At 32.0% G+C, this 20314-nt stretch overlaps 2 protein-coding genes across 2 annotated transcripts in view; one reads left to right on the forward strand and one right to left on the reverse strand.

Moving 5' to 3' along the window:
- The window catches only part of LOC126733644 (cyclin-T), a 64478-nt gene that overhangs the window by 29803 nt on the left and 14361 nt on the right, over positions 1-20314 (forward strand). The window contains exons 7-8 of the mRNA XM_050437040.1: positions 239-845; positions 16462-16679. Coding sequence (XP_050292997.1) covers positions 239-845; positions 16462-16679 — 825 coding nt within the window. The remainder of the gene's footprint in view (positions 1-238; positions 846-16461; positions 16680-20314) is intronic.
- Positions 11984-15115, reverse strand: LOC126733645 (uncharacterized). The gene is made up of 3 exons (XM_050437041.1): positions 14885-15115; positions 14433-14648; positions 11984-12185 (listed from the first exon to the last, which is right to left on the reverse strand). The coding sequence occupies exons 1-3, from the start codon at positions 15060-15062 to the stop codon at positions 12043-12045; spliced, it is 537 nt and encodes a 178-aa protein (XP_050292998.1). The 5' UTR covers positions 15063-15115; the 3' UTR covers positions 11984-12042.

Here is a 20314-nt window from a genome sequence, read left to right on the forward strand (position 1 = left end):
TGGCAATATTCGGTCCCAAGATCGCCAATTTCCAAAAACAAACCGAGAATTTGGGTTTGTTTTTTAATAGAAGTGGATTGACTTGATAAATATTAGCTGCCAGATGGTCCAATAAAGAGATATGAAAATGAAGTAATTTTGTTCTATTGCTTTTGCAAGTTACGATTGCAATGAGCAATGAACCGTTGAATTCCATCATTATTCTCACAAATCTGGACTTACCAATTTTTCTTTGTAGGTGGAAGGTTTTGAAAACTTGATGCGCGACAGCACGATTGGGATGACCCGCGTGCAAAATGACACCTCTGACTCAGCTCCAGTGCAACAGGGGCAGGAACTAACCCATCTAGAAGCAAACTCGGACATAAAAACTGAACGATCAAGTCCCATCAAAGATCCTCCTCCGGTCACCAGTACATTAGTGAACGGCCTAGAAACGAATCCCACTCTAATAAGCAATTTGTTAAAGGAAGCTTCGACAATGAGCGGGGTTTCAGTGGTGAAAACAGAATCCGTAGAAACTGCCACAAAGGCTCCAGAATTCACTGAAAAAGAGCACAAGCACCACAAAAGTAAAAAGAAGAAGGATAAACATAGACATAGAAGTAAAGAAGAAAAAGAAAAGAAAAAGAAACATAAAGAGAAAGATAGGGAGAAGCATAGGCATAGGGAGAGGAAAGAGGAAGTTATAGCCCCGTTGCCTTCAGTTAGTGAACCGATTAAGATCAAAATTCAAAAAGACAAGATTCAGCCGGTAAACGAACTGAAAATTAAAATACCCAAGGATAAAATTAAGACTGAAGGAATCGTGGATTCTTTGTCAATGTCTCAGCCCAGTTCTGGAGGTAAGGGTTGTTTTTATTTTATTATTCTAAAGTAATATTTTTTTTAATTATTAGTATTGTGATTTTGGTTTATTTTTTACTAAGTAAGTGTCGATATAAAATATGGCTCTAACTAAAAATCAATTAATAATTTTAGAGAAACCACTTATTTTTATTAGAATAGAATAAGAAAACCGATCGGCTATAAAGACAACGTTATGCCACTGTAGGCAATAAAAAAGAAGCTTTTTTTATAGATAATATTTAGAAATATTTACTTATTTGGCATAGAAAAACTTACTCAAAAATATCTAAAGCTTTAAGCAATAATAGTGTTTTGTTTCACCTTGCAATCTGGAATTGTAACATATGGATAATATTGCCCGTGCTTGGCACATATACACTCAAGTTTTGTCTATTCCATTCCGCTGGCCATAGTAGGTAAACCTTTTATTTGGAGATGGCTAGACTACAGTTATTGTATTCATATTAATAGTAGAGCACAGCCTGTCAAATTGCAGAATTTCTACTACACTATCCCCTTATTCGCTGCAAAATAATGAAGCCTAGGCACAATATTCCAAGGCCTGAAAGAGCTTTGTCATGTCATTCCTTGTGATCGAATATTGCACAATATATTTGGTTGGCCTCCCTATTCTTGGTATCAAGACTTATTGCATTTGTTTTAGTGCATTTGTTTTAGTACTTTATTGCATTTGTTTTAGTAAATACCTGTCTCTCCAGGTTATAGCTCCTAAGTAAATCTATGAAGTCCTTTTTACGTTTGTCGTCTACATTACGAAGAAAAATTTCCATTTTAAATTTTGTTTTTGCTAGCAAATCAATTTAAAAGCCAAGCACTCAAAAAAAGCATAAAATTACCAGCTTTTTTAAAGTTGAAGAGGTAGTCCATACTTGCAGTGGAGTTAATAAGTCAAAGGGTAACTAAAATTGTTTCTGTCATCCTTCACTAAATTTATTTGAAAATCATCTATCCTACATGTTTCGGACATATAAGATGTCCATCATCAGGGATATACAATGAGGGTTTTCGTCACAACATATAACAAGCTGTCGTGCTACTAGCAAGGTCAAAAGTTAAAATCTCAACAATAAATAAAAGGGCATATTAAGATGCATGAGAAGTGACTAAACAGGGTCTATACAAACATTAAAATCACATAATTACAAAACTGAATCCGAAACATGTAGGATAGATGATTTTTCGAATAAATTTCGTGGAGGATGACAGAAACAATTTTAGTTACCCTTTAAAATTACCACTTGGTCTACATATTGTTATTATTATACAGTTCTGAACTATTATATCCATTGCTGCTAATTTTCACTGCAATTCTATGGATAAATCTAATATTGTTTTAAAAAAAGTGTCTCTTGCATAGAACGATGAAATGAGTTTTTTTTTCAATGCTGAAACCTCGTCAGGAATAAGGTGGTGTTGTGTGAAACATACACCATAGGCACAAGGCATCTATATTTTCAATTATTCATCTATATTTTTTTATTCCTAATAGATTTAATATTATGATATAATACCTTAAGTTTTATATATACCTTAAGTTTTATACTATGAATCTCTACCAGACAGTTTATTTTGTAACTCTGGGAGACTTACATGTGACACATGAGACTGACAACGTTGACTATAATTAACAAAATGGTTTATTGTGACACCTATGGACCTTATTTGTTGGCATGTAACGTCCTTAACGTCGAGGTTTTTAATTTAGGAAAGTTAAATATATTTTTATTTAAAATCGCATATGAAACCCCATATAGGAAAAATTCATGACTTTTTCTGAGCAACGATCAATCAGCCACAGAAGGCGAATAGAGAGATCAGAGCTCTTAATCTTGTGTTCTTCGTTCTTTTTTGACGTCTAGGTTGAACAATTTGACACTCATCTTTGTTCTCGAATTTTTGGATTATGAACACAAATAATATCTTGGGCTTCTTCAATAATCGGTTTATTTCTGCTGATACCTGGTGGTTTAGCTTGTTGCAAGCAACAATGCTAGGGTGACTTCTTTGAAAAAGGCACGCCAAGAATTTCAGCTTGAATACTAAGGAGGTTATTGGGTTGTTATCCGGTAGTGTCTTCGGCATTGCCCTTTTTGACACATTTATAAAGCGGTCTGACATAGCTTTAGGTGGAATTTCGGTGTTTTTAGTAAAGACCACAGTGTCGATGTTATTATCAACTAAAATATTGCCGCTGTCATTGTCAATTATGTTGATATTGTTTGTTGGAGAGGGGTAAGGATTGGCGGGAATAGGATTGTTTAGGATTATTCTAACATTTTTCAGGGATCAGGTCAATTTTTCCAGCTTTTCGTCTAAATAAGCTACTCTCTCACTAAGTAATTCATTTGCCTGGTTTAGGCTCAGCATAATTCTTTATGTAGAACTCACAATTTATATTGGATAGACATGTTTAATCATTGCACTTGCAGCAAACCACTTTTTTTACTGCCTAGAGTTTTTGTTATACAATAAGTATAAAATGCCTTTGCATATTTTATACAATTTACAGGATTACGTGAATGTTTGGGTAAATGTTTAGCTATTTTTTTGGAATTATGTAAAAAGCCTTAAAATGTGTGTGTATTATATATATATGTAGAGGAAGGGTAGTCTTGGCCGACTAGTTAAATACAAATAATATAAAAAAAAATAACAATTTTCTTGAAATATTGGTCCTGATGAGGGCTAATGTTGAAATAAAATGCCTTTTAAGTTACCACCAATCTTTCGAAAAAATGTTTATTTTTGTAGGTTTGCTTGTACAATGGAAATTCGTTATAAGTATACTTACTACTTTATTTATATACATTTAATTATGAAAGTGTACTATGAGGCCACATCTTTGTTGGTTTATTTAGAAAAAAAGACTACATTTTATTTGATTTTTATAGTTTTTAAAAAAGTTTAATTTAAAACCGAAGCTCAGCTTAACTGACAGCCTGTATATTGTTAAATGTTATAGCGAAATTAGACATGGAACGCTATAAAAATTATCATGGCATACCGGAGACCGTTCTTTAATATAATGGATTAATTTTTGTTGTTTTAATTAAATTGTTTTAAAACCAAAATATATTCTTATCTGTAATTATCAATTTAATCAACTACCTAATATCTGACAAAGGCATTTTAAATTAACAATAACTTTTTGCCTGCCCCCATTACTCTTTATTTTCATTTAAGAACTTATCAAAAAATGGCTTTATAAAAAAGATTATTATTCCTTATTTAAACCATTACATATTGTAAAACTTTATTGTTTTATAAAACCAAATAATTTTAAATTTCTACGCGACATTATTTTATATGATAAAAAAATTAATCTACTTATTAGGAATGTTGAACATTGATCTAGTTAAAATATATCCAGGCAGTACATTTAACAAACATACCTATTATAAATCATTTGAGTCAGGTTAAAAAAAAATATATATTTGTACTCGATTACAAATATAATAACAAATAAAAAGCAAAATTTGGTGGTAAAAGTTGATGACATCTAACACTACAATAATTAAAAATTTTAAAAATGCGAAATTTTTTAATCTAAATATGCGTACAATTTGATAAGAAATATAGTAATATTCAAAAAAATTATAATATGTCAATATTCAGTAAAAATCATCAATCATGCCGGTCATTATATAAATAATAGAAAGGAAAAAATATATAAATAATAGAAAATTAAATTTAAAATCACCTTCTTAAGAGGAATGCTAACTTCTTGAGGCACTCCTTCTGCTTGCATAAACTGTAATATGTTAATTATCTCACGCCTTTGACCGGTTAACACTTTTGAAAAAGTAAGCTCGCAAGGGTTTACTACTGCCCTTCCACATCCCAGAGGCTACATTAAATTGGTTGACCTGTAATTCCCTTTTTACACAATAGACACGTTCCAAAGCAGTTCGTGTAAAAAGAGAATTAGGTGTAAGCAATATTAAAAAATTCTTGTTAGAGATAACTTAAAATTTATTTCGTACTTACACAATTTAATTCATTGAATATGTTATTAAAAATAAATTATACTTAAAATTAAAAAAATACAATAATAATAAAATTCATTATTATAAAAGAAGTAAGATATATCATGGTGGAATATCAAGATCCTAGACAAATAACCTAAACTCGTAACAGCATACTTGCGGTAAAAATTACTTTAGGGGACTTTTCCTAAGACTTATTTAAAGCCTTTATACGCGCGTCGAAAAAAATCATTCTATGAGATTTAATGAAAAAAACATAGTAATAAGGCTGCTTTCCGCCAATCCCTAAAACCTCGTTATTACCGCTGACCATAGAATAATGAAAATCGAGTTATAATACAACAATTCGTGTAGAAAGAAAAGTACGCTTACCTATTGTTTAGTACACGTATAAAGTTAAAAAAAATTCAGGGCACAGATTTAAATATTTATTTCTGCTCTAAAAACTCTCGTCTTAAAAAACGTTACGTTACACCTTGAAGGGTTTAACCTTAAAAAAAATACAGCACTTAAAGGTGGACAGTTAGCTTAGTTTAATGATTACTAATATATAACTTGGGTCACCCGCTTTAGCTGGTTACGCATTGGAAAATGAAGGCTCCATAATTCCCTTAAAGATCCGGATGGGAACTCCTCTTGCTACATTATCTTGGCCTAGTTGGACAGATATTCTTCCCATACTCCCTTATAATTAAATAAATTAAAGGATTAATGATTAAATAGTAAATTAAATTATTAGCCTCCTTTACGGAAAGTTAATCATCCTTTAAGGCAACCAGGGATCCAGGTTGAAGAACATTGTTATGAGTTTGTCACCTAGTACAAGCTTGAAATACTCACTCACATACTCGAGGGGCCAGGGCGGCCAAAAATATGGTTTTAGTTGCTGGAAACGTTAAGTGGAAAAGTCTTGGCTTCTTAACATCTTGTACATCTGGCTCTGGTAGGGAAGTAAGAGATCGTCGTATCAGGAAATATAAGGAAATCGAGGCCCTAAATAATCAGTATGACCAGGTGAAAGTGGGGTAAGAGGACGCGAGTTTAAGATTGGTTTTATTTCTGTTAAAACTGTGGCTAGGTCTCTAGAACACTTTTTAAATAAGTTTTAGTCCGTACTCCGGCCTCCCAAATACCCTCAAAATGAGGTGACATACTAGTAATAAAGTTCCAAGTTATCTTCTGGTGAGCAACTGATTAGAATAATGTTATTCCATTTCTTTTCAGAAACTTGGCAAAATTTTTAAGTTCATTACGAGCTGTCATAAAACTGACTTCGTTATCGAAATACACATTTAAAGGTTTATCTCTTCTAACAACAAATCTTTTAAATGATGCTTAAAAGCCAGTGTAGTCAATTCTGTCATTAATTCTATATGCCTTTATTGCAAAGCAAATAAAACACTTTACCCTTTTTATTTTTTCTGAATAATTCCTGCGTAATCTACATTATGCAAAGGAAATACACGGGTGACTAATTTAGGGCAAAACATGCATAAGACAATTTTTAGAAATCTGGTTAGTTTTGAAATACCCTATACATTTATGTACAGTATTACGAGCTAAATTTCTTCCTCAAATTGGCCAATACAACTCTGTAGGAAAGAAGGAGTTAAGGACCTGCATGATTAGTTCATATGTTCATCCTAGAACATAAGCTTAGTTAACGTATGTTCACCACAAAGAATTTTCTTTGGATATTTCTTTTCAAATTGACATTTTGAAAGTTGTAACCTACTACTCACCCTCAAGATATCTTTAAGATCTAAAAATGGATCAGTTGTTTTAGCAAACAACTAAAAAAATACATTTAACATTTTATACATTTTTACTCTTTAAAAAATTATAATTTTTTAAGTTGCTTATTTCTATAGAAAAAATCTTCTGATGCCATAGTTTTCCTGAATTTGGTAAAACTATGTTATATATTCAAAAGTTTAGGGGCAGTAACAATCTTTGACGAACATTTGAAATAAATCTTAGGCAATAAGCCATAACTATTTTTATCTTGGATAATTGTGAAATCTAGTAAATGGAAGTAATTTAAGGTTGAGTCAGATTTTGACCATGATGGGCCATTCCACCATAGGACGTAGCTCTGAATTTGACCGAGTCAAACACCTTGAGAGAGGAGTTCTACTGGGTTCCTAGAACTACGAATATGACTCCAGTTGGATGATGAAATAAGCACCTGAATTTGAGCAACTCGATTACCAACAAAGTTTTGTAGAATTTAAGAAGTATGGATCCAACTAAGTGCTACAGTTGGGTTACTCTACAAAGCACATAATTTGACAGTGACTGTTAGAGTAGATTGCAACTTATTTACTTACTTGACCAGAAGTAGTGCGACACAAGCTCGATAAGCTTCAGTACTGGCATCCTGGAAGCTGTGGATTAGAATCTTAAGACAGTTGGTGCTGAATATGTGCATTCAATAAACAATTAAATGTTGTTACAATCACATGAGTTATCAAAGGTTAATGAATTGATTTTAAAAAAATCATTCAACTTTGATAACTAATTTTTAAATTTACCCAAATTTCCCACTCCAAAACCAACTCCAAAGGCAAAACATCATCCCAACAGAATTGAAGTAAACACAATCTCTGCATTATGATTTTCGCAGATATAAGCATGCATCAACAAGTCACACAGGATCATACTATCACAGAAAATACTAGTTTCCTGATTACATGTTTCGATAAATCACGGACATCAATCTGGTACATTACCATTAAATACTCTTGTTCACATGACCAGTATAATCCTAACGTTCTGGTTTGACCTTTTTCGCCAAATAACACCGTAAAAGTAGATAACCTTCTAAAGACAAGTTATATATAAAGTGATCTTAGATCTCTTAACTATTAGAGACCCACTTTTACAGCTCAAATTCAGCAGACACCTTATTGCATAAATCTATTGCCTCATTCACATGTTAACACGTCATCCATGTAAAATGTCGGTCGATAGTCTTAAAGGCAAGTCGCTTTAGTCATCCCAGTCAAAAAAGGGACAGAGCATGTTCCATAAGGGACTGTGTCTAACTTATAGTTTTTCAATTCCTCGGTTGGCTCAAATCTCCAGAATATACGCTGAAGTCACCTTTGATTCTTACAAATTAGGATCTGTCGATACATTTTGACTACATCTGCTCCAATCACCTCATTATATTGCATACATCTTGAAATAACTGACAGCAAATCATCCTCACAACAGGACCCACACATTAAAGTTCATTCAAGGATATTCATTGTATCGGTTGAAGCAGGCCTATCAAGTATTTTTATTATTTTTTTTTTGTTGATTTTTCCAGGCTTTTACATTCAGTCATATAAAGCAAAGAATGGTATTCACTGATGAAGTCAACATTTATTTTGACTTATACATAGGATTTTTAATAACTTTTAGGCTCCAAAGAATGAAATTGTTCCTATTCGAAAAGAATTTTTGAGCCTATTTAGCCCTTTATTTCAAAATTTCGTCAACCTTCCAAAACTTGGAGATTTGCACTTGAAGGTCAAAATTAGTTGTCACTGATATCTGGCCATAAAAAGATGAGATTGGAATTTCCCACTTAAAACAGAGCTGATCTTTCTGTAATGTTGGGATGCCTTCTCTAAATGCACTTGACTAAGGCAAGAGGTTACAGACATTTGCACCAATTAAAATATTAAAAGATCAATTTCACCAGGCGGATTGAACAACGGGTCTGCGAAATGTAAATGTTTAGGAATATTTCAAAAAAGTATAATAATACTATAAAATGGATGCGTGTCACTTATTTTAGGAATTATAACGTAACGAAGACCCACCGAATAAGAATTAAAACAAAATTGAATCTCAACTTGTCATCGATACTTCAACTGCGATATCTTTTGATCAACTCCATTTCTCACAACATCCTTGTGTGATCAAATGGGTTTAACTATCACTCTCTAGCAAGACTCGGGACCCTTGAATAACTCCAGATGAGTTATTATCACTTTCACTAAAGTCGTTTGCAACAAGATATTTAGAAAACAATCTCTTACATCTCAGTACCTTCATTCAGCTCGGGATCATTATTTAACATTAGCATTTCTGGTCTGGGTCGCGCAACATGAAGAAGAGTTTTAGTTTGTTTATTTAAATCTATTCGCGTGTCGCTCTTTAAGGCAGTTAAATATATAATAAAATAATGATAATTTAATAAAACTAGGGCAATTTTTGATATAATAAGACTTCCTAGAGAAGGAACAGAAACTGTTTTGTCTTGCTAATGTATAAAAAACTATACGAATAATTATTATTTCCTCGATTACCCTTATTCTTCGATTTAAAATTGCCTTAGTCAATTGTCAGTAGTTAGTATATTTTTTGCTCTTAGATATCCAGATATATTATATATTTTTCAGATCAACCTCCTTCTTTAAAAAATCTAAAAATTATTCAAAGGAGGAAACTCAAAATTCTAATCCAGTCTCTCTGTACTATTTTTTGAATATTTAACTGGCATAATGATTTGGAACCTGAGCAGAGCACCTTTCTTTCTTCCCACTCACGCTCTGCAGCGGAACTCTTAACTCGATAGACATAGAAGTAAGCGTTTCTATGCGCGATTAGCACTCGCTAAACTTTTCTCTAAGTCTTCATAGTACCCAATCTATAAACATTAGCCTATTTTTATGGCTAATGGGATGTTTCACAGCCAACAATGTAAATGACGGAAATGTAATTTACGTTTACAAATCTTTTAAGTATGCTTTGTTAATATTTCTGTTTTCATCCGATATCCACGTTTTACGCAGGGAAGAGATTTCTTACAAAGGGTTTCAATAAGATTCTCCTAATTTTACATTACATTACCTATCCCTTTCCCAGTGTGTATTTCTTATAGCTTTTTTTAAATTTAAATATGTTTACTATTAAATTTATATTTTATTATTAGTATTAAAATATAAATTTAATATATTATTAATTTCTTAGATTTTGCCTTACATCTTTGCCTAGAAATAGAAGAAGCACAAAATATTGAATCAATAATAGAAAGATAACGATTATATATAGGGTATTTCTAAAATTTATGCAGAGTAATAAAACCCATTTTATTCTCTTCAGTGAAGTTACTGGGAATTTTCCAAGTTCGAAGCGTACATATAAATATGGATAAACTATATAACCTTTTAAACCTAATGATGGTTTTAACACTGAAAAAAATAGTTAAAAAATTGAGAGAATTTGTTGATTTTCAAATCTGCTACAAAAACGTCCCCTCCCCACAAAAAATATAAATATAAGTTTTTTTTCACTGAACCAAAAAGAGACGAAAGTAATAGCAAGACCATACAACCTCTTTCTATATTTCTATTCTACCCGATCGGAACCAGTTGAGATCAAGAGTAGGGTTTAGATATTTTTTTCAAAGAAATTTTCTTTTTTTCGAATTCGAGAGCTCGCTTTTTTATCCAATTTAGAATTAAGAATACAAATAAAAGGGAATCCCAATAGACTGTTGGTTGATTCAAAGTTTTTAAACTTTGAATGTATTTTGATACTGCATTTTTTGTAGTAAAAATAGTACAGAGGATTTACATTCTGTAGGTTACTCAATTACCAATAGGTTTTAGTTACCACGGTTTTAAGGACCCTGTTTAGTGCACTTAAAACTGAAAAAGAACCCAGATCTTAACGCTGTTTTATTTTTGCCTTCTTATGGCGGACTCTCAAAAATAAACAGATTCTTGCCTTAAAAAACGTTGTGAAAATGAAGAAAGTAAAGCTATCTAGCGCAACAGTGTTAACAATTAACAAAAATAAATCAACATGGCTAGTAGGTAGGCAAATACAATATAGCTAAAAGTAATATATTATAATATGTACATGCATATTTAAGCAAATTAAAAATTATCATTATCCTTGTTCACTAAGCACTGCGTTTTTTAAAGTAATAAGTTACAATAAACTTTATGTACCAATGACCAACTTCAAATAACTAATTACTTTATCTGCGTTTCCATTTTATTTAACAGCTATTAATAAATAATGTTAATACTTTCTTTTAAATCATCTATTTAGAACGACTTACAACAATGTATATAATAAGTTGAAATACAACGTAAAAGAACTCATCGAGTAATCTCTACATTAAGTAAAGTATTGCTTACTGAAATAGCGTCTCTAGAACATACACCATACACCAACCACCAACCAATAACATTCTCTATTTTAATATCATAAAATCTTTAATTATTAATAAATTAAATCGTAATAAACAATATATCCAATAGTAACAAATAAGTTAAGAAGGCTTTTTGGTAGTAAATTTTTTCTTTCTTGATCCTACACCTTTCTTCCTAGCTTTTTTCTTAGATTTTTTTTGTGCCATTTTTGCAGCGTTTCGGTGGTCTATGTCCAAAATGGAATCTGATAACGAAATATAAAATTAATAGTGATTTTATAATTATATGATTATTGGTTTATCAGTTTTATCTAATTAGTCCGTAAATTTGTACTTTTGCCTCTACCTGTGCCTACTGTTTTACAAAATGAAAGTGGGATTTTATTGTACCCACATACAATAAAATCTAAATTAAAGAAAATTTAGCCATTAAAAAACACGACATAGGATAACTAAAAAACGAACACATAAAACAGAATGCACAACAGTATATTAAAAAAAATCTAAATTCTGAAAAAGATACCGGTAACTCAGTAGAAGGATTACTACACCCAATAAAGGACATACAAGCTCCTAAAACCAATACAAGTAAATAGAAAGGACTGAAGAGATATAAGACATGATAAAAAGAATATTATAAATTTGAGTAATTAGACATAAAAGATCATTATTTACAAATTTGTCAGAGTAATGACTTTCTCAAGTTAATATCTTGAATGGTCTCTGAACAGTTTTCGTCTAATTTAATTCTATAATTTTTTTTTGCAATATTTTAAGTTAACATTCAGTTATTCATTCATTAAGGTAACTCTCAGAAATACACTTGCGACTAATTAACGATTTCAACTGCTGGTCATAAAAAATTAATTTAAATAAAACTCACTTTATTGGTTGGAACGAATAATTGCTAATCTTTAAAACTTTAATTTTCTCCAACTGATTATAGAAAATAATTTATGTTTCCAAATGAACAATCTAAAACCCAAATTTTATTAAGTAAGAAAGCATCAAATAACAAATCAGAAGTCATATTTTAAGAAGACTTTGGGGAAGTGGTTTTCTTGATCCAACGGGTTTTCTCTTTCTTTTTTTCATTTTTTCTATAAGAGCTTCTTTCTCGCCGAATTTTTGAAACCCTTTGGTCTTGTCGTCTTTGTCCAAAATGTTACCTAATAATAAAATATTAAATTTAATAATAAGCTGTTTAACTATGTATATCGTTATTGATCTAACTATACGGAAATTACGTTCAGTTAAACTATAGTCATATTCCTGCCAAAAAAAGAAATCAAGCATTATATTGGAAATTACAATTTTTTATTGGCTTTTGATTACTTACATTAAGACTAAATAATATTTATTAGATTTTCATATGTAAAATTAATATAAAACACTTACTTTATTGGTTGTACCTTATAATCGCTTATCTAATTATAGAATATAATTTATAGTTTTTAATCAATAATATAAGTTACAAGTGTTATTGAAAAAGAATGCATGAAATAATAAATAAATCAAAGCTTCTTGAAGGCAGGTTTCTTTATTCTTGGAAGACTCTTTCCTCTCTTTTTGCTAGCTATATGTCTATGAGGGCTTCTTTTTTGCCGAATTTTTGCAACTTTTTGGCGGTCTATGTTCAAAATGTTACCTGATAATGAAATATAAAAATAAAGAATTTTCTATATAATTATATTGGTGTTTTTATCTTGTTTAACTAACCATAAAAGGAAAAAATTGCTTGGAGTGGTTGCCAAATTACAGTACGCTAAAGCGTTTTTTAATTTTTTTTCTTTATATTATTAATCTATTTTGTATATATGATATGTTCAGCGTAGTCTAAGTATGAATTAGGGACAATAATGTTTTTCTCGATACTGTTTTAAACGCATGTTTATGTAGAATCATTTCCCTGTTACAATACTGCGTGGAAATTTTATGGCGTTTTTTTCCGAAAAGTAACATTGTCCAATCAAATATCTCTTTGCATTTAAATATATCCATTGTAAACTTGAATCTCTCTATCCCAGATGAGGGAAAAAAACTCCAGACAAGTGTATTTTTTGACAGAACGGTATTTAATTTTGAGCCAAAAGAAGATGACAACTCGAGCAAACTCCATTTATCTCTCTTTACTACTTCAACTGCACTGCACTAGCAACTCTTCTATAAAAACCTTTATTACTGTATATAGGAATTACGACTTGTCACATCAATATTATATTTTTCTACTGTTTATTTCCATATTAATTTTATTAAAATTTTCGAACATTCAAGTTTATATAGCATAGCTGTCTATATTGCCTTACTCACTATAACAAAATATCCAAAATACATGAATGAACTTTTTTTAGCATCTATTAGTAAATTATGATTCTATCGTCGTTCTAGATTTTTTTCTTAAAAATCACATGAAAAATAATTATGGCTTGAGTGGATAAATTAATATTTAACTTAATATTTACACCGTAGAACAAAGGTATTTCTTGTTAAATTGTTATTATGTGTATAACATTAATAATGTGTATATTGGAGGTGTTCCTGCAAAATATGAAAAGTTTCTTTTAAGAAAAAATTATTCAATTATATGAAGTTATTAAAACTTTTATAATCGTAAATACCGGTATGCAAATTATTTTCCACGAGTAGCCTGAAGGTAAGGAGACTTCGCTCCGCGCTTCCCAAATGAAGGGCGAACGTTAATTGGGTTCGCAAAGTAGCCATCTCGTTAGTCAGAAGTGTACCTCACACTGATTGGCTACTCTGCATAGTTTGCTATACTTGCAATTAATATTACTGATTAGCAAAAAATAACACTCAAACAATCAAATGCCAAAAAGTGGATCGAGCCAATAAGAGTGAGGACACTTCTCATTAACAGCGTCAATGTGGCTACTTTCTGAAAGTAGTTATCATTCATTTTTGGGTACAGACGTTTAGTATACATATTAGTCTCCTTACTTGTAATCTCCTTATATTTTGTGTGCATAATAAAGAAATATTAACAAGTGATCTTGTGACATTGAATTCAACTCCTGCTTAATAAAGCGAGAAAAATTATAATTTTATTACATGATCTATTTTATATCCGCATGACGGAAGAAAAATAAAAATCTACAGGTCAATCAAAGTATCTGTGATTCGGTTGTCCAATAGGGCAATTAAAATGGTATATAGTTTCTAAAAAAATTTGGAATTTCCTTTTAATAGAAAAGTAAGTTAAGAATTAATAATTTTACTCTAAAATGGAGAATTAACCCGCTTTTCTTTAAGTATATTTTGAGATGAATCGTTAGGAACAATAGATGTAAATACACGACGTGAACTCGTATTTGTCATGAATATTTCATTTCCTAGAGCAGTGCTTATCTCCGAGGCCAAAATGCTTCAGTTGACCTGTAAAAAGAAATAAATCATACCATCTCCTGTGTTCAGTAATGGGTTGCTAGGTCTACTTTCAAATTTGTTTACATGACGGCGTTTACGTCCTTTAGCTGGGTGTAGTTCTCTCCATATTTCTAATTTGTGCACAAATTTTTCAACCGAAGTAAGTTCTAAGCTATTCTCTTCAATTTGCCTCTTGTAAACCAATTCTTTCCCATTGTCAGTTAATGTATTCGCGTCCAAACAGTTTACTTCAAAAACAGAAATTATTAATCATAAAATCATATATTGAATTGCGCAATTATTTTTATATTTTATTACACATGGTGTTTAAAGCAATTAGCTTTTAGCTTATTTTATATGCAAAAGGAATACTCGAATATTGTTATCCGGTATATTGATACATTTTTCATTAATAAGGATTGAATTAAAAATAAGGAAATATCCATATCTTAAAATTGTAAAATAATAAAATGCATCAGCTTACCATTGTCCAAAAATAATAGATAACACAACGGAAGAATTGATATAATTGATGATCCAACTGTCCCTAATAGAACTGATGCTAAAAGGTTCATTTTATTTACTGCAAAATGGACTGGGAAGGAGAAATTTAAATACGCTTTTTTCGATATTAATAACGATGAAATTTTAAGCCATAGCATTAAATTCCTTTACACACTATAATTATTTATGAAATATCTAAACTAGAAATATTAAATTTAGTTTTGCTATTGTTTTTCATATTCATTTATATATATGCATATATATTGTTCAAATTTTATGATTATTGTATCTTGCCTATACACATAAAATACAAATTTCAAAAAATATTGATTTTTATTGCAGCTTATTTAATATAAACTCAGAAATGAGAGGAATTGTCCACAATATGTTTTATTACTTACATAAACACTTTTATGTTTTTTTTTAATCCTTTCGATTGTGAAATTGTGTTTTTTGTTTTCATGGTGCGATTTGTTTTTATACAGTCGATTGTATTAATTTTCAACAATGAAAATAACTATTCCAAATACAGTAAAACAGTATTGGTCCTATATAATTGGAAAAAAGGAATAGTTTTGTCCATGTTTAAATTTGTTTGTGGTATGTAATTTTTACGAAAATAAGTGATATCGTAAATGTTAACAAAAAATTTATAAAATACACACACCCAAATTTAATTTTAAAAGATAAACGAATAAGTTGTCAATAACTGATCGATATCTCTGAGGTATGCGCTTCAGAAGTTTGTTTTATAACATTTCGCCGTACATCTTGTAAAAGTACCCATACTTGTAAAGGTTTTTATAACATGATGTTGAATGTTTCTATCGAGATCTTTTTAGAAATTTTTTATTAAATGTAGGTAAGGGGATTGTGTTGGCCAATCACAACAAACGTGTGATCATGTTGAAAAAATACTATTTTAATTTAAGGACTATACATTAAGGAATATTTGGAGTCATTCTTTGATGAAGATTCTCATGTTCTCTGAAGTTCAATCAAAAGCTAAATTTTCTGGGGAATAAGTTAACATCACATCTCTTCAAATTTACTGATCCTTAAATTTATTCATGATGCAAGATAATCTGTACTAATTTTGTATTTAGAAAAATATGTCCACATAAAGCATTACACATGAACAATAAACATTTACCGTTATATTTCGTTAAATTTTGAAAGTATCAATTTTTAGGTCAGAAACTTGTTTAAATGCAACGTACTAAAGAAAACTATTGGTTAAAATAAGTTTTTAAATTTACTTTATTGAGTATTCCTTCTTAATCTCGCTATTCTATAATATTCTTAGTTTGCTACCTGCACAGAAATATTTGGGATGTAATAAAGGTGGACGGTCAGGACAAAAACACCGGTAATTCTTTCCAAAATTTAGATATCATGTATACGTTTTAATCTAACCTATGTGTTTAGTAATGTATAAGGAATAATATTAATAATCAAGATTAAAAAAAATTTAACAATAACATACGAAAGCTACTTATTATACTCCGATCTTGACAGCCGCAATTTAAATTACAAAACACTTTTTATGAATTTCAGGTCTCAAAATCAAGATTCCAAAGGATATTATCGCCAATTGTAACACGAGCGGAAGTAGCCTCAGTTCCCTAGATATTTCCATGGGTGGTCAGAATAGTTCCAGCAGGAAAAGGGACAGAGATCGTACCACATCGCCCATGGACACCCCTCCAACGAAAATGTCCAAATCCAGCCACAAGGACAAACAAAACGGTAGACATTCGTCGTCTTATAGCAAGGTAAGCGAACAAATTGACAATGTCGCCGATAGTAGCGGAAATACATCTGTTAGCGCTGGAAATAATGCTCAAATTATCGAACCTAGTACCACTACCGAAGTCAAAGATGTTACCAGTAGCACTATTGAGACTGCCTTATTATCACCAGTATCAAGCCCCGATATACCCATGTGCCCTTCGGTGCCTTTGTCCCCCATTTCCGAATCCGGGAATTCCCCTGTTTCGCAAAACGTATCAGAGGAAGTGAATCAAAGTGAGTCTGTTAAGCCGAAATCTCCCCCTCCTGAAACGGCTTCTTTTGAAAAACCTCCTCGTCCTATACATCACAACCAGTTTAAATACGCAAATAACAATTACAACTACAAACCTAGACCCCCTCAGTTTCACAAAAACTATCGCTACAACAATAACTATCAGGGTGGTTATAATACCCCATACAGACCAAGGAAAATGATGAACCCTAGACATCCTCGGCCGCCTCCTCCTCCTCATTTCCACAACGAACAAAATATGGCCCATTTCGGGCCGCCCCAAATGCCTCCGTTTAATCCGTACCATCAGGTGGCACCGCCTCCCGGTATGCCCAACATGAATGTGCCACCGCCATCGTTCGGGTTGTATCCCGGCTATTACGGATTCATGTATCCCCAACCCGATGTGTACCAACATCATGCGACGATGGCAAGTGCATATGGGCAAAGTCAGCCGCCCTTGCCTACGGACGCACCACCCTCGACTGAGGCTCCTCCACCTCCACCGCCCCCGGAGTAAGTGAACAATATAAAAAAAAAACATAGTCTTTCATTTGTTCGTATTATATGAACTTTTTTCGGGTTTTAATTCCCTGAATTTGGTGCAATTAGGATTATTACATCTAGTACAATAAGAAAATTCTGCAGCTTATCAACTTTTGTTCTAAAATCTAGTGGAGTTTTTTGTTAAAATGGCTTATTTTTGTGTCGAACTTAATTCGAAAGTGGCGGTAGAAAGATTTTGCAAGTACACACATCTCCAAAATTCTCGGCCGGTCGCCCTTACTAATCCAAATTTAAAAATCGCTTTATTGTTATAAACTTAAAGTTTTTAACAAAGCTGTAAAAAGAAAAATACATAAAAATACTGAAGATATTATAAAATTTGTTAACAAATTCTAAAATCTTATAACTAACATTATAAAGGTAAAAAAGTCCTGGAAATACACATATTAAAATTTGTCAGTGATCAAAATATGTAACAATAATACAAATAACATATAAAACAAACAGTGTGACTAAAAATGTCTGGCGTAAAATTCAACTAACATTTTTGCAAGCTTTACTTTACTCATTTCTTTAATTTTCTGCTTCAAACTTCACGGTCACTCTCAGTATTTATTAAATCAAGAGGTAATCAATGATCAAACATTTTTCTATCGCCGTATATAAAAGAGTCCCTTACTCCTCAATTCGTGGAATAAGAGAGACAGTGAAAATCTGTTACGAAGATTGTACTCAGATAGAGAATTAAGCACATGTTTGTATTTTTGAACAATTAATACAAGATGTTTCGATTGTAAATATGGAGGGCAAGGTTAGGATGAAATGCCTCAAGAAAAAGGTCCCGACAAGAGCGATTACCAAATGGGACACGGTAAATATAGCAATTTACCTGCTTCTGCAAATCCAACATCAATTGTCACACCTAAAAATTTCGTTGCGATAGATGGACTGATTAAATTGTTATGCAAAGTTATTGCCTCTGGATCATACTTAAAAGATAGAAATTTAGTTTTAAAGCTGTTAAAAGCTAGCTTCTTAGCATCACCTCAAAGCTTAACAAGAGTTAGAACCCTGCCAATGGCAATTCTCATTCTTTCAGGGTGGGTATCATGCCAAAGTTTAATGCTATCGTCGGCAAAAAATGCAAACTTTTCAGAAACCGAAGACCAGGCAAGACAGTATAACAAGGACAAAATGGGGTCAAGGACCGAGGTCTGGGGCACCACAGCGTCAATAAGTAGCCTACTAGATTTAGTTTTACCAAAAAGCACTTGCTGTGTTCTACCAGAAAGGTAGGATCGAAACCAGTTAAGTGCAACTCCCCTGAAACCATAGGTTTAATAAGTAACAGAAATCCGCCGCAGCACATTCACCAGAATTTAACTTTAAGTAAAGGCTCTGCAAAAGGTTAGAAGTTATTAATTATCTTCGCCTGTGCCAACTCTCTCCTGAAAACCAAACTGATAGATGCTAAGGAGTCCATGTCTTCCAAGAAAGTCCATCTCATGAGTTTTAACCAGACCCTGAATCGGTTTTCCAACAGTTGGAAGAAGCAGGCCCACCGTGAGGGGGGGAGGGGGAGAATAGTTAATACTTTCTATTTGGAAACACCGGCATGCTCTTCGTGCGCTAAAATTTTCTTGGGCGTATAGGCATATCATGTCTCTCATTTCTGGGTCAGAAAAACTGTCGTATCGTGACATTATCGACTTTCAACACGACATTTTTTTAAGGGCTCTAATGGTTCTAATTAAGCACCAAACTTTTGACAGAAATAATATTGAATATCACCATAACTCGGTCCCTACATTAATTTATTTCTATCAAACTGACTGCCTTAAAAATATTAAAAAATGTATGTGTATCCAAACGTCAGGGTTTTAATAATGCAGCATGTGGCGCTTTCATATTTTTTTTTATGGGTTAGTTTCGATTAGTATTGCTTAGCTCTGAAAAAAAAACCTGAATTTTCCTAGAAAAAAATGTAAATCGTAAATGACCAATTTTTTATTTAGACCACATTCAAAATTAAAAATTCAGTGATCACGATAACGGTCGCTCTGAGCGACTCGACAGAGATACCATTTTTTTAAATAATATTAATTGAAAAGCTGGGATTCTTATAAAAAACTCATATACACTTAGGCACAAAAAAGTTATACACGTGTTTGTCACCTTGGAGTGTCGCTGACAATTTCCTGTAGGACGTGCACAAAAATTAGCATTGAATTCGAATTTCTCGCCCCTAAAAATCTTACTATCAAATTTTGTGCTAATATGCTACTTTCTGAAGGACTTAAAAAATAATGACAATAAAATTCAAACTTCAACACCCTGTACCTTGATTATTATCGTTTTTCGGAGTAGAGGAATTTTATCAAATGGTAATATTTTTGAGCGAAGAATATTTGTTGGTCAGTGTCAACTAAATTATGGGACACCCTGTATACATAATTAACACATATTAGTTTTATTCACTTGAAGAAATTATGGATGTTTGTATAGGGGCCCGTACATTTTTAGACCCGGACTCGGTTTTCTTCTCGGCGGCCCTGGGAAAAAGAGCTTTTGGCCTAAAATTTGATGGAGTGTTTTGGTCACTTCCCTTGTACAATGAAATACGTACAATGATTACTTCAGAAAGTACAAAAGGCATAGTTTGTGGCAATGCAGCAAGTATTCTCACTGAAACTCCTTCCCACCTGCCAGAATTTTTCCTTGTTATGTCATGCAGGACAGGTTTCATTTCATTTTGATCTGTAGGTCTAAGGAAAATTCTTTCAGGAACCCGAATGTAGTAGGATAAGAGCCTGGATCCACATTAGGAGAGGCACAAGGAAATACCCTGACGAAAAGTGTTAATGGACTGCCAGCATT

This window comes from Anthonomus grandis, chromosome 2 (assembly GCF_022605725.1).
Source record: "Anthonomus grandis grandis chromosome 2, icAntGran1.3, whole genome shotgun sequence".
NCBI lineage: Eukaryota > Metazoa > Arthropoda > Insecta > Coleoptera > Curculionidae > Anthonomus > Anthonomus grandis.